A 15433-nucleotide genomic window follows, 5' to 3' on the forward strand; every position below is an offset into this window, starting at 1 on the left:
CCTCACAGTCACCTGCCACTGAAATGCAAACCCAGTAACCGTGCCCTTGCTTAAAGCAGCAAGTGGGTCTTCCTGTCCACAGGGTGAAGACAAAAGTCCCAGTCCCGCCCCACATGCTGACGGCCCCTCCGTCCTCACTCCCTGGTCCAACCACTCTGGCTCTTTCAGAAGCCCTTGATTCTCCATACCACAGGGCCTTTGCAGATGATTGTGCCCTCGGCCTGGAATGCTCTCCCTCTCGTCTTTCCCAAGTTCTGTCCTCCCGTCTCCAGCTCTCAACCCTCGAGCACATCTTCGGGGAGCCTTTCTTCTGCCAGACACTCCCAAAGCACGTGAATGTGTCCTTCCTAGCAGCCCTCTGCTGGCCTTCAGATTCCTCAAGATGACGGTTTCGCTGACATGGGTCTCCTCGGCCCCGCGGGGGTCCGTGTGGTGGGCCCTCTTTCAGCCCAGTGACCCATCTAGCACCTGACGTGACGGGCATTCAAGAGCTCTTTGAACAAAGGAATGAATCTTGGGCACCTGCTAAAAATTTCTGACGCCTTGTCTCATTCTAAAGAATTCGCAGAAAATGAGGAAAAGCACTTTGAAGGAAGTCAGGAGTCTTCCCTAGACCACAGGCAGCAGGTCCCAGCAGAGGGGCCTGGAGGGCGAGAAGCCCCTAAGCTTCTGCCAAGACCGTCCCGACAGCTGGCCTCCCGGTGTCCCGAGTCAGGGCTGCGGGCAGCTCCCGCCACCACCAGGTCCTTCCCTTGGCACGTATGACGCCTCTGCCCCCCAAGAGGTATAGACCCCAGATAGAGGCAGAGAAGTATAGACACAGAGCAACAAACGGCAGGGACCGGAGGGAGGCAGTTGTCACCGGCCGACACACTCAGCCAGTGAGTGTCTGCGATGGCCTGAGGTCGGTACCGGTGTTTTCAACCGGATAAACGATCCCCAGGAGGTCCAGCCCAGCTCTGCTGCGGGCTCGGAGAGCAAGCCTGGGTGGACTGTGGAAGATCTGGGGGTTACAGGTGACCACAAGCTTCCAGTGAGCTGACGGTATGACACAAGCCATTCAGAAAGGGGCAGGCGGGGAACTTGGCTTGCGATGCTCGGAGCAGACCCACCCGAGCTCCCACACACAGGTCTGGGTCTGGCACACAGGGCACACTGACAAACTGGGGCCCGCAGGAGGCCTGAGTACACAGTGCGGCTGCCCTGAAGGTGGCTGTGGGGCTGAAGGGCAGTGTGCTACAGCAGCCACACCAGCAGCGGCGGACACGTGTCAAGCCCAACGTGTACAGTCCTTGTACTGAGAGCCTACCTGCAGTATATTGCTTAATCGTTCTTACTTCTAAAAGTAGGCATGACCGTCCCCATTTACAGGTAGAGCAACTGAGGCTCTATGACTGGGTTCACCTGGGCTCAGAACCCAAGTTTGCCCCAAAGCCCCCTGCTCTTAACTTCGGAAAATTCTCAACACATATTAGCTTTGAAGGCTCTGAGAAGTCCCGCAGCAGTAAACAGGTCTGTGTTCCTTTCTGTTAACCCTTCTTGCCAAACTTCTTCAACCGTGGCACCTTTTTTTCACAGAACACTTATCAGCATCTCAGAATAAGTCCTCCCTGGAATACGCTTTGCGACATGCTACAAAGAGGCAGAGTTTCCCGGAAGGGAACCTGCTCTTGTGCACCCGTCACTTTATCTGGGGTAGAGCTGGCACTCGGCACAGCCAGCGCTAAATAAACAAACACCTGCTCCAGAGAGAAAAGGGAGAGGAAGTTCTCCCCTCCTCCGCCACGGCTACCCCATCCTTCTGGCAAGCTCTGGCCACCACAGCCATCTCTGGACCCAGAGGCACAGACCTGAGCCCGAGCCCCAGCCCCATCCGTGTTGGACTGTGAAACATGTCCCTTGGCCTCTCTGAGCCTTTCTTCCCTCACCTATGAGATGGGCGGTGAGGCTCAGACAGGGCAGTGACTACAGGAGAGAACGAACAGGCCGGTGTTCCCAAGGCTGCAGCCATCACCCACGGTCCAGCCCTTTCTCAGAGGCTGCTGCATGCCCCCCGTGTCCCTGCCAGCCCCTGCAGCCTCCCCAGGTGACTGGCGCTAATGGACTCATAGGGGTCCCCTCTCTGTCCCGACCAGTGCTTGAGCTGATCAAAGGCCAGTGAGCGTGAGGGCCAGACCCCCCTCCAGGATGGGGCTCACACAGTGGATGCCTGTGTCCTGTGAGCCTGCACAGGGAGGCAGGAAGGAGCCAGGCCCTGGGCCAAATGGCAACCCTTCACCCAGGAGATGTCCACCAGCCACTAATGGACCCGACAGCCTGGGGTCCGCCCTCCCACTGCCTACAGCACCCGACCGCCCCCCCCACCGCACCCCCAGCTGCCCGGCCCCCCCGACCGCACCCCCGCCGCCGGCCCCTCAGCTGCCCAGCCCCACCCCAACCGCACCCCCCCGCCACCCCCCCCACCGCCCCCCAGGCTGCCCGGCCCCCCCGACCGCCGACCCCCACACCGCACCCCCAGCTGCCCGGCCCCCCCCCCACCACCCCCCAGCTGCCCGGCCCCCACACGCCCGCCGCCCTCCGCAGCCTCACCATGTTCATGATGGTCAGCACGTAGCTCTCGACCTGCGGCTGCCCGTGGTACTCCACCATCTTGGTGTCCGCGACCACCAGGGTCTCCACCCACTTCTCCCTGCTGACCGAGCGCTGATGCAGACGCCTCGGGCGCTGCCGACGCCACTGCTGCCGCTGCTCCCAACGCTCTCGCCGGGCCTCCGGCTCCGTGGACGCTGTGGGCCCCAGGCCGGGTGGGGGTTAGCTGCCAGCAGGCTGGCCCAGGCCGTGCCTCTCCGGGGCCTCTCCTCAGCGCTGGGGTCACAGGCAGCAGCCTGGACTCCCCTCTGTGGCTCTGCCCGGGACCTGTGCCGTGTGACCCTGACCCGGTCACTTCCCCTCTCTGACCCTGAGCATCCCTGCCTACAAACAGGAATCAGCCGAACAGCCACAGAAGCTGACCTCGGGGGGGGGCAATGAAACGGGGGACAGGAACACACAGTGAGGCAGCTCCTGGGCCCCTAGCCCCAGGGGGCTGGTGCATCCCAGCACACGCGGTCCCCAGGGCCCAGCCCGCTGCCTGGGAGACCCACTGCACTGTCCCAGGCTGACCCGGATCAGAAGAGACAGCACATCTACGAAGCAGGAAAACCAAGGCCCAGAAGCATGGCCGGGTATCTGTTCCAACCAGTGGAGTCCCTGAGCGGCGGCACCTTCCGAGGCTGGCGTGGCGGCCAAGCAGTCCCCCAACCCGGCAGCCCACGGCAGGCGGCTCCCCACCTGGACTGGCCAGCACCGTGGCCGCTCTGAAGAAGAAGAGCTGGAGCTAGGTCCCCAGGGACAGAGAGGAGTTATTCTGGGCGGGGACCAGTGTGGGGAAGGGCGGGAGGTTCCTGGCTAGCTGCCCTGGTGGGCCTGGCCAGGCAGCGGGTGAGGAGGTGGTGAGAGGGGTCAGCCCAGGGCATCAGCTGGGGCAGGCCTGGCAGGCAGAGGCCTCAGGCTGGAGGCACATTTGGAAGGCACGGGCTGTGGTGATGTGTCTGTCTGTCTGCGTCCCTTTGGTCCGAGGGGAGGTGTGCATGGAGAGGTCGAGAGAGGCTTCTGGAAAGAAGCTCGGTGCTTCCAGGCCCATCCCCTTCCCCGGGCAGGAGAGGACCATACCTGCTACCCCGCAGGTGCCGGGAGCTCTGGAGCCCCCCAGCTCCGCCCCCTTCTCTGGGGCTTGGCGCTTATAGACCACGTGGGGCTGGGCGTGGCCAGGACGAGCGGGCACACCCTCCAGGGGCTCGATGAAGTAGTCCTCGTTGGAGAGCCGAAACACACCTGTCTGGGAAGAGGTGCAGCCTCACACGGAGCGGATGAGCACTCCCGTCCCCACCGGTCCCGGAGGCCGTGCTGCCCGCCGAGCCCACGCTGCTCCCAGCACCCCGGCTGACCCCGAGCGCGCGTGCGTCTCCCGCTCTGGGCCTTTGTTCACTCCGGACCCTCCGCCTGGCACGTCCTTCCCGGCCGTTTCACACCAAGGGCCTGGGGGCTGAGCCCCGGAGCCACCAGCCTCCGAAGATGCCACACACGCCCACCTCGCCCCCCCCCCCCCCCCCCCGCCCTGTTGGGAGGAGACGGGAGCACCCTAGATCTGAGATGGCATCTTCCGCGCGGTCCCAGACGGCCGTCTTGAGTCGAGCGGCCCCGGGGCCAGCAGCCAGACCATTTCCCAAACGGCCGTCTTGAGTCGGGCGCCCGGTACACCCAGGCCACTATCCATCTCCCCTGCGTGCCAGCCATTGTGTCGTCTCAAAGCTGGCCTGCAGCCCACTCTCCCGGAGGTGATGAATCACTCCAAGTGCAGCTCTCCCCACACCCCAGCCACGGAGATGCTCAGTCACCAGGACATCCTACTCCCGGCCCCAAGGCCTTCGGAGAAGGGAAGCCCGGCAGGCGTGTCTTGGGCACATCCGCCGCATTCAGAGAGGCCCTAAGAGGGAGGGATTTGGGGAAGTGTCTTTGGGCAGCCGGCCACCTCCTGAGGAAGCTCAGGGCTCCGGCAGGGAAGAGGTTTCACCCCCCCACTGCCCCACCCCGCAGCTCCCTCCACGGCACCAAGTGTGCCCTGGGGCTGTGCAGGGTCGAGGTGAAGCCCCGCGTGCCAGAGAGTGCCCCCCCCCCCCCCCCCCCCCCCCCCCCCCCCCCCCCCCCCCCCCCCCCCCCCCGCCCAGAGGGGCTGCAGACCCGGGTGTGAATGCGGACTGCAGCACCGGCTAACTGGGTGGCCCTGGGCCAGTCCGTCTCCCCGCCTGCTTCCTCATCTGTTAATGGGAATGACACCCGTATGAACAGCTGCTGCGGATCCAAGGAGATTAGCGAGAAAGGGCAGGAGCCTAGGGCCTGATGCGTGGCAGCTGTAGCGTGGGCTCTCATTAGGCGGGTCCTGCTACCGCCCGTGGCTCCTCCTGAGCGACCTCAGCTGAGGACCGGGGGGAGGGCAGAGCCGGTCACCTAGCCCAGAGCACTGGGGGTCCCCGCGCACCCAGCAGAGGGAGGCGACCACGTCCACCCAAAGGCCTGCTCCCCCGGGGGGTGAAGGTGAGGCTGCCTGTCCAGGAGAAGCACAGCCCAAGCGGCTGTGGGGGAGCAGTCCTAACTGAGGCCGCCAAGGAGCAAGGACTGCGCGGTTCGAGGAGCTACCTGGCCTGCACAGGGATTCTCCAAGTCCGCTCTCTGCACCGGCAGAAACGGAGGCTTCGGACACTCACCCCCACCCTCCGAGGCTCTGTCCTAACAAGGCCTGCGGGCGCTCTGGCTCCGTTCAGGATTGAGCCCCGCCATCCGGAGGGCCGGCCGGGACTCCCGCGCTCACTCACCAGCCCGTCGCAGGCGCTGATGGCCGCCAGGCCGCCCTCCAGCTCGGGGTCCTGCACCTCGCCGAGCAGGTGGCAGGCGGGCGCACGGGCGCGGATGTGCGCGCGCCCCAGGCCGCCGCGCCGCCGCGTCTCGCTCACGAAGCCGGGCGCCAGCAGGTGCGCGTTGGCCGTCAGGTTGAAGCGCAGCTCGCGCCCGCGGTACTGCAGCTCGTAGAAGGCGGGCGCGGCGCGGCGCGCTGACACGTCCCGCTTGCGCAGCGCGCGCGGCCACAGCTCGTACGACAGGAAGGCGCCGCCTGCGTCCACGCGCACCGGGTGCACCACGTCCAGCGCCGCGCGGCCGTCGGCGCCGCTCCCTGCGGGGAGAAAAACCGGCCGCGGTCGGGGCTGCGGGGCACCTGCCCGGCCCGCTCCTCCACCCGGGTCACCGCGACGACCTCCGGCGGGCCCCCTCCCCTCGTCTGCGTGCGGCGCGGCGGCCAGAGGAGGCCCGCCTCCGCCCCAAACCCTGCAGTGGCCGCCTCCGAAAAAGGCAGAGCTCTGGACAGTGTGGCCCCGGGCAAGGTTATTCCTCAGTCTCACCTCGGCTACACCTGCCTCCCTGCGGTTCCCGCCCCACCCCCGCCCCCATGCCGCACTGCCGCCCCCTCCGGGTGGAACACGCTGCCCTGCCCGCTGCCTGTTGTGCAGGTTGTGCAGCAAGACCGAGCCTCGCCTCGAAGCCGCGCCTTCGAGCCCCCGCTCAAAGGTCTCACTGCCGCCTCCCCTGACCACTTTGTTTTAAACAGGCAACTCCCTGCCCCCCTCTGTCCCTGCTTCCTACCCCCCCCCCTTTTCCCCACAGCACGCAGGGAATGCCATATGCCTTGTTTCAATTTTTTTTCTATTTTCTCCCAATGCAAACTCCAGGAGGGCAAGAAGCTCTCCAGTCTTTGTTGAAGACTTTACGGGCCCAGAGTGTCCTAGGACTCTGAGCAGTTAAGACTTAGTTTCTCAGTGAGTGAGTGAATCTGTAGATGGGAGTAATAACCATTTGCACCCTTAGGGCTGTTGGGAGGGTTAGTGATCTGAACCACTTGAACCACTCCACACAGCAGTGCCTGGCCCGATGACCACGCCTGCCAGCAATTACAATTAGGGGGGATCGTATAGCCTGGTGGACTTTAACATGCGCCCTCAGGTGCCGGAGGGTTCTGCACGTCCCTCCAGGCCTCCTGCGAAGGAGAGATGGAGGAAGACCACGCAGATGGGTGGCCCCCATTTGAGCAGAGCAGCTCTGGTTCATTTGAAGAGAAGGTTCCAGACCTGGAAGACATCTGTCCTCTCCGATTTCCCGCTAACACCAGATTCCTAGCCTTTTTTGCCACACACCCCTTCTCAGAATGTTTTCAAATGCATAAGGTGCAGATGAGTGCCAAGGAAACCGATCATATTGAAACACAGTTATCAGAATAATTTTAGAAGTGGGATATAGAATTACGTGCTCCTTTGTGAACGCATTAAACAAGATCTACGGGCAACTTTTATGGTGATTTTGAAGTGACAACCTTATCTCAAGATACCTGCAACTGTAATGAGACAGAAAAGTGTTTTGGTTGTTTGCCTCGGTAACAAAGCCACAGGTGCTGCTAATGCCATTGTACTTTGGTGCTAATATGCATAATTGAAGGCAATGCAAACGGAGGTAAAAAGCTTGAAGATATAGTATCTTCCCATCCAAGTTCATGGATCCTTTCCATTTTGCCCATGTCCCTGGGGCCGCAGATTCCAGGAGGGCACCTGCAGTAAAGTCTCCAGGCTGCTTCTGAAGAAAGCAAAGGGAGGTTCAGAGAAGCGCACAACCGGCCTGAAGCCACACAGCCAGAGTCATCGAGCCGGGACTGGGCTCCAGGTCTCCCAGATGGCTTGTCTCTTCAGGAACACTGTTCTACCTTCTCAGCGGTCTGTCCCCTCCTGGGCCTCTTTCCTCATCACTAACATGAAGGAGTTGTGCTACATCAAGTTGTTGTTCAAACTTCTTTAGCTACCAGACCTAATCTGCAAAAGAAATCTCGTGTGGACACTGGACACAGCAGAGTGGCGCCATGGCAGGTGGGGGGCAGGGACCCTGGGGCTGAGGCTCTTGTCCTCTTTTGGCTCTCTGCAGTTTCCAGGCTCGGAGGAACAGTCAGGAAAGTGGCCCACCGGAGTGTGTCTCAGGCCTACGTCCTGCTCTGACCAACCGGGCGTATGCCCAGCTCCCCAGAATCCCAGCTGCTCAGGACAATGACCCCTAGGGCCACAGGCATGCCCGGACACCCTGCAGATGTCCCACCAAGGCTCCCTCTGTGGCTGCCGGGGAACCCAGCCCAGAGCCGCATCCCGGCCAGGCTGCAGAAACCCTCTCGCCCGGGTCCTGCCAGACCACGTGCAGAGTGCCCCGCACACACACCGGCAGTGTGCCCCTGCAGAGGACATGCCCCACTGCCCACAACCGCCAGGTGGCCGGCCCTCAGGGTGCAGCCCAAGAGCACATGCTCAGGCGAGAGGCGGACGCGCCGGGTGACCCTGTGTGGTTCCGGGCAAATCTTCCCTCCCCGATTCCCTGGAGGACACTCGTGCGAGGATTTTCCGGACTTCTCGGGTAAGAATTTGTTAGACACGAATTCCCAGGCCCCGTCCCAGACCCACTGAATCAGCATCTCCAGGAAATGCGACTAGGAAGCTGGGTTTTCCCCCAGAGCCTCGGGGGACTGCCATCGTCAGGGAAGTTGGACGACCCTGCACCGGGAGTGCACTTGGTCTAACAGCGGCCACACCTGGAGAGCTTGGAAAGACTGAAGAGTGCAGAGGCTGGGACGGCCCAGAGACCGATTCCATAGCCCCAGAGCTCTGGACCCCTCACTCTGCGTTTTCCTCATTTTCCCGGGCCTTCCAGGGACTCTGACGTACTCATCTCGGAGGCTGACCTTCGGAAGCCCGGGGTCGGCACTTTGAGGAGGGAGACTCCTTCTCTGACGTCCAACGAGGGCCTTTGGGACTAGAGCTTCCCAACCACCGCCTGCAGACTTGTTTTCTGTCGGTTTATTGATCTTGGTCGTTCATTTTGGCTTCCACAAATATTGGAAATATTTAATCAGTTGCCTATGTTTAAAAGTTACGCGATACTGCACAAAGTCTCAGTTTTCAGCTTTCCTGGAAAAGCCTGGCCATCTATCCCCATCAGGCCTAAATCCCCACGTGGCAGAAGCGGCTGGAGTCGAGCAGGGAGCCCCCCTGGGAGAGGGCCCGTACCCCCTCCAGCGGCCTGCCCCATGGCCCCTGCTGTGTCCCCAACTGTAAAGGTAGGGTCCTCTGGCCTCACGGTTACGCTGCCTCTCGATGACCAAAGAACTGAATTTCTAACAACAACGGGGAAAACAAGAGAGAGCCCGCCCACCGTGTTTGCTCACTTGCCCTAGTGCGTGGCATTTGGGGTGGCGCCACTGACTGCTCATTGCGAGGGAGCGGCGGGTGCTCCAAAGTCCAGGAAAATGCAGAGGACACCATCCTCCCCCTCAAAACAGAGACCCGGCAGAGGGCACTCGTCCTCACCCCTGGCCCCGTGCTGAGATGGGCCCCAGGCAGGGGAGGGGACGCCTCATGGGCGGACGGAGGAGGAAAAGTCTCATTGGAGAGGGCAACATATGAGGTGGACCCACGGAGGGTCGTGGTAGTGGGCGCCGTGTGACGGACCCCGAGAGTACAAGGTGCCACGGGTGTGGGCAACACAAGACGGGAAGCTCGGCCACGCACGCGTTTTGTACAATGGGACGATGGAGTGAAAAAATCGTGCACGGCCAAGAACGCGGCTTGGAGCACAGAAAGGTTCAGGCCGCAAGCCGGCCGCTTGGCGGCCGTGTGACCGGGGCAGTCGCCATCGTGCTGAGGCTGGCCTGGCCCTGCTCACCGGCGCGGAGAACCCAGGTCGGGAACGGAGGGAGGGGCGCGGGACAAAGGTGGGCAACGAGACAACTACATGCCAAGGTCTGAAGCGGCTCCCGGGCTCGGGCAGTCACGGCCAAGGCCACGAACGACGGGCTGGAGGTGCAGGTGCGCGGTGCCGGCCTGACGCGCTCACTGCCCCACGGAACCGCAGCCGCACTGCACACCCGCAGACGTCCGGAGCTCGCATGTGATGGGGGAGTCTGAAGCGATGCGGAGAAATGGCCCCAAGGACTCCAAACAAGTGCCCCTGGGGAGGGAGGATCCGTGTGTCCTGGGATGGGCGGTCCCGTTAAGAATCCCTGCTCTAGACCGTGGGCAAACACCGCAGGACAGAAATTCAAGGTGAGTTATACAGAAGCAGTCTGTTAAGTTCGAAACTGCGACGGGGACCAAGCAGAGAGGCACGCAGGTAACCGGCTCGAGGGTCAGCGTGTGCCAGACCCAGACGCCACCCGCGGCTGTCAGCCCACGGGGGAGACACTCCAGCATCAGGTCTGTTTCTCCATCTGCGAAATGGGTATGAGCATCGTCACACCTGCTCTCTCTGCCTGTGGGAGAGTCCCCTGGGCTCACACGCAGGTGCTGAGAACGGGACGTGGCACACACAGAAAACAGAGCTAAGTTGTAACTGAAAATTAGCAAGAGACGCTCTGAAGCATACTCCGCAGAGAGAGAGGGAGACACAGAATCGGAAGCAGGCTCCAGGCTCCCAGCTGTCAGCACAGAGCCCGACGCGGGGCTGGAACTCACCGACCGTGAGATCATGACCTGAGCTGAAGTCGGATGCTCAACCGACTGGGCCACCCAGGCGCCCCAAGAAAATACTTTTTAATCAAAAAAGAAAAATAGGGGCTCCTGGGTGGCTCAGTGGATTGAGCATCGGACTCTTGGTTTCAGCTCAGATCATGATCTCGTGGTTCTTGAGTTCGAGCACCATGTTCTCGGCACCAGTAGTGTGGTCACTGCTCGGGAGTCTCTCCCTCTCTGCCCCTCCCCTGCTCACGCTCAAGCTCGCACTCTCTCTCTCTCTCTCTCTCTCTCTCTCAAAATAAACTTTTAAAAAAAAGGCAAAAAGAAAAATATTTCTAGGAAGCTATCATTTTGGCATAATTTTTATCTTCTTTTGTTCTGCATAATTATTTTTGTAATTAACTTTATTGTTTTGCCATTAAAATATGTCATAAAGGGGGCAAAGTGTGTTATAAAACAAATAACTCTCTCACGGTCTCCTAAAGCCGACCCCTGGCAGAGACCTGGTGGCTGAAGCGAGCAGCACCCAGTGCCAGCAAGGGGAAATTGCGGGGTCCAGTCTTAGAAGGCATGCGGGTGCACGGGCACTGGGCAAGGGGATGGGTGTGGGCACTGTGCAGGAAGACGGATGGCCAGTGGTTCACGGCCAAGTCCCTCCTGCCAGGTCAGGAGCTCTGTTCAGGGTGTTACATACTTTGAATACCATCCCTAGGTGACAGAACTGTCACTTTGCAGCTTCTACCAGAGAAATGCCAACGCGGTGTTTGCCGTCATCTCTCTCTCAGGAACCAGAGTGACGGTCCAGCCCTTCAAACGACCTGACCCGAAGCTCATGCCAAAGATAACAAATAACCAAGGTGTGTGGTGTGCGTGTGGATGTGGGGGAGACAGATGCCGTCCTCCTCAGGTCGGCCTGCGTGTGCCCGGCACGCACGCACGTACACGCACACACAGCCCACGTGTGCAATTCAGCGTGCTGGTGGGGACATTACCAGGCCCCAGTCCCACCAACCCCAACAAATCCCTTAATTTGTCACAGGAGAAACAATCAGGGTACAGTTTCCTAGAAGTGTGTCCAGGATATGCCCTCTGGTCTCAAAGAAGGTCGTGTGCCGCCGGGAGAGTCTAGGACCTCTGGACAGCTCCAACGACAGTGAGACGGCTCAGCTCAGCAGCCCAGGGCTCAGGCACCCCGAGTGGGGGCAGAACGGGGAGGCCCCCTGTCATGTACCCGCAGGGACACCAGAATAGACATTCCACCCAGGGGTGGGGGGCACATTGGGTGGGAGAAGCTACCTGCCCTGCTCCACTGCCAAACGGCAGGTCCAAAGCACAGGACCCACCAAGGTCTCCCCGGTCTTCCTGGGTCTCTGTGACATTAGCGAAAATGGCCACCACACGGTAGTCAGTCACTCTGCCCTGAGCTAAGCAACTGACATTCAGCATCTCAGTCCTGCCAAGAACCGGGGGAGGCAGACACCACTGTCCCCACTTAACTACAGCCCGGGAGGGGCAGGAGGCTGGCCAAGTTCATCCATGGGTCTGGCTTCCAGTGCAAGTGGAGAACGTTCCGACTCCCCACTCCTCTCACAGCTGCCAGGGTCCTGGACCCAAGTTCCCTGGGCCAAGGGGGTCCGTGTTGCCTCATCCCCATCATCTGGTCAGTTCCCATGGGTCCCGGCTCTGAGCAGGGGGGGTAAAGGACTCACGCAGTAGCTAAAGGGCCAGACTGGCAGGCCACCCTCCTCTCTGAGCCTGTCCCGCATTGTCACCTGCCTTGCAGCACTCTTGCAGGACTGATGAGAATTAAGAACCTCATTAAATATTTGCTCCCTCTACACTCCACACGCGCTGCTAGAGGGAACCTCCCTGAAACCCTGCTTTCATGAGCTACTCCCCTCAACGGCTCCCCAAAACTTCTAAGATCTGATTGAAATGCCTCCTCCTGCACTCCGGCCCCGGACGCTTTTCCAAGGCTGCGGCATCCCCAGCACGCAGGCCCCATGCAGCCCACGCCCCGCCGCGGGGACGCCCCCCGGGGACGCCCCCCCCACCCCACCCCCACGACCCGAAGTTCATCCATCCCCAGTCCCTCCGGGCTCTGGCCTCTCCTCCCCTACAAAGCCCTTCTGACCGCTTGGCCCGCATGGCTCTCTCCCGGCTATCCGACCGGCCCCCATCAGCGCTCCCTGGGCACACGGCCAGGGGTCCCCTAGACCCTCGGCTCCGAAACTTCCAGGCCGGCTGCCTCGGACGCCTGGAGCTCCGCGGCCGAGCAAGGACCTGGACTCTGGCCAGAGGCTCGTCGGAGGCAAGCCGGGCGGGGCAGGGAGAGCCGAGCCCAGGGCCGGGAGAGAAGCTCCCCTCCGCTCCCCTCCGCTGCGCCCGGGCGCCTGAACTCGGGGGAGGGGAGGCAGGAAGTGCTGGGGGCGCGCGAGCTGGGACCCCGCGCCACCGACCCCGCGCCCCGGCCCGCTGCGTGTCCGCGGGGTGCTCCGCGCACCAGGTGCCGACGAGGCTCCACGCCGGGCCCTTCGCGCGCGGACCAGACGGGGTTGGGGGGGCCCGCGCCGTGCGCCCGAGGGCAGAGGGGCTTCCTCCGGGCACGGGCGGGGGGCCGCCGGCTGCGCGGCCGTAGAGGGCGCCCAGCGGCGCGGCTTGGTCCCCCGACCTCCCCCCCCCCCCCCGGTGCCGAACACCCGGGCCGCGAGGAAAGGGGGGCGCGGGGCCGGCCGGCGGGGAGGGGCGGCCACCCACCTGGTGCGGGTCCGGGGTCGCCGGGCGCCACGGCGCAGAGCAGCAGGAGCAGGGGGCGCAGCCGCGGCGCGGGGCTGGGGCGGCCGGGCATGGCCGGGGCGGGCGGCGCCAAGGGGGGGCCCCGCGCGCGCGCTCTCGTCCGTCCCGTCCGCTCGCCGCCCGGTCCCGGTCCGGCTCAGGACATGCCGGGCCCGCGCGCCACTCCCGCGTCGGGACCCGGCCTGCGGCAACAAAGGCTGCAGGGCCCGCCCCCTCGGCGGCGCAGGAGGCTCCAGGGACCCAGAGCCCGACGGCTAGAAGGAAAGAAAGAAAGAAAGAAAGAAAGAGCGGAGCGGAGCGAAGGAGGGAGGGCGGGAGGGGGCCGCGCGGCCGGCCGCCCCGCCCCGCCCTCGGCCCCGCCCCTCCCGGCCCGGCCCCGCCCCCGCCGCCCCGCGGGCCCCGCAGGCGGCTGTTTGGGGGCGGGCCCGGGGCCGGACGCGCGCGGCGCCCCCCGACGGCCCCGACCGCCCCTCCGGGTCGCATGCGCCCTCTGGCGGCGGAGCTCAGCCGGGCCTCTTGGCCGCGACCCTCCAAGCCCCCCAGAAACTGGAATTTCCGGAATGTGTCTTCCCTGAACTGCGCTCCCTGCGCCCGGTAGGGCGGCCCCCTCTACGAAAAGGGGTACAGAGGCCTTCCGGGGACCCCAAGGTGGACGCTGCTCCAAAGCAGGCTCAGGAGAGAGGCCCGGCCAGAGAGCGGCGGCTCCCAGGCGGGGCTGGTCCCACAGCCCTAGTCTCCAGGCTCTCTGCTGCACGTCCGTTAGGTTAGCGCGGGGCACAACAGTGCCTCCCACCCCGAGCCTGGAGGCCGGCCGGCCGCGGGCGAGGGCCCAGCCGTCTGCCCTCGGTGGCCGCGGCCCTTCCTCGTGTGCGGGCAGGAGCCCGCTCCCAGGAACACTCCTGCCTTCGCTAAACCTGGTCCTGCTCAGGGACCTCCTCCTGTTCCTGGGGACGACGGGTCGTGGTCAGCTGCCCTGCCCTGCCCAGCCCTGGCGAAGACCCCTCCCCTCCGAGGCCCACATGCCTCCTCACTGCCCATCTCCCGCGCTCCGTCCCTCATTCCTGGAAGCTCCCTCCTGACTCCTGCACCCTTAGCCCTGCTGTCCTCCAGGAGACCCCAGTAGCACGTGGCCTTGACGTCCTCATTTCCATCGACGTTTCATTCCACCTGTGCCACCAGCTCCCAGGGCCACAACCTAGGCTGTCTCAGCCCCACCCGCCCCACCTCTGAAACCTGAGGATCAGATGCCTGACCTTCAGACGGGATCCTGCGACTTTCCCCACCCTCCCCAAACCCACATCACACTATGTATTTTCTTCCTGTGGTCCCTTGTCACCTTCTTCCTCTCCCCACCTACCAGCCCCTCCGGACTTCACCTGCCTCCCTTCCTAGCCACATGCACTGTTTGACCCCTGCGCCCCCAACTACCTCCCATTCCCCTCCCCCACTACCACACCCTGCCACACACCTCACCTGAGCACCAAGCACCTGCGAAGTCCCCTCCCTCTGCACAGTGGGACAGCATGAAGTCCCTGCCCTCTGCACACAGTGGGACAGCATGAAGTCCCTGCCTTCTGCACACAGTGGGGAAGGGGCAGGAAGTCCCGGCACTCTGCGCACAGTGGGACGGCAGGTCACTCCAGCAGTGGGAGACAAATGCTTCTGCCATTTTTGTGCCCTCCCCTCCTGCTTCCCGAAGGACCTTGCTCTGGGTGCCCCCTCTTAGCTGGGTCCCTACAGCTGGTGACCCTCCATCTACAGCGTTCTGCTCTCCCTCCTTGAAAGGCACTGACACTACTCCTCCACGGCCTGGGTGCCCCTCTGCTCCCCTTCCCCGTCCCACTTCTCCAGGGGCATCTAGACTTCTCCCCTGCTGGTGCCCCAGGCTCACCCCTCCTGCAGCCTCCATTCTGGCGCAAGGGCGGTCTTCCTCCCGCCCTGCCCTGAGCTTTCCAGAGGCGCCCCCACCCCACTGCCCCCTCCCCCCTCCCCCGCAAGTCATGGCACCGACCACACGGAATGACCGCGGTGTGCTCCCGGGGTCCATCAACCCCGCCCCCTGCGAGCGGTCAAGTCCGGTCTTACTCGCCTTTGCGACCCGGCCCCCAGCACAGTAAACCTGAGAGACCAAGAGGATCTGGCGAGGGGACGCACAGCACCCCCTGGCGGGCACCACCGCCTGCCGTCCCTGCTCCTATGGCCAGCCACTGAGACCAAGACCGGTTAGAGGCCTCCCGAAAGGCAGCCCTGGCGCGTGCGTCTCGGAGCCTCGGGCGGACAGCAGTCCGCACCTGCTTCGGTTCCAGGCCACCGCCTGCCTTCGTTCGGTGCGCACCCTGCTGGGCACCGTCTCCGTGCCCCTCCTCACAAGCATGCTGGACACACATACACAAGATACACACACAATGACGAGGCTTAGTCCCGCCCTAATGACATTAGTAATAACCCAGCCGAAGAACCCTGCACATTCCGGGGGGCCAGGAGTACAATGTGGAAGGCAGCTGTGCTCG

General features: G+C 63.1%; 1 protein-coding gene across 1 annotated transcript in view; it reads right to left on the reverse strand.

Moving 5' to 3' along the window:
* Nucleotides 1-12975, reverse strand: part of ADAMTS7 (ADAM metallopeptidase with thrombospondin type 1 motif 7) — a 42796-nt gene extending 29821 nt beyond the window's left edge. Inside the window, 4 exon segments of the mRNA XM_042940771.1 lie at nucleotides 2590-2786; nucleotides 3712-3877; nucleotides 5412-5767; nucleotides 12885-12975. Coding sequence (XP_042796705.1) covers nucleotides 2590-2786; nucleotides 3712-3877; nucleotides 5412-5767; nucleotides 12885-12975 — 810 coding nt within the window.
* Between the last annotated feature and the right edge of the window lie 2458 nt (nucleotides 12976-15433).

Source organism: Panthera leo, chromosome B3 (assembly GCF_018350215.1).
Source record: "Panthera leo isolate Ple1 chromosome B3, P.leo_Ple1_pat1.1, whole genome shotgun sequence".
NCBI classification, from domain to species: Eukaryota; Metazoa; Chordata; class Mammalia; order Carnivora; family Felidae; genus Panthera; species Panthera leo.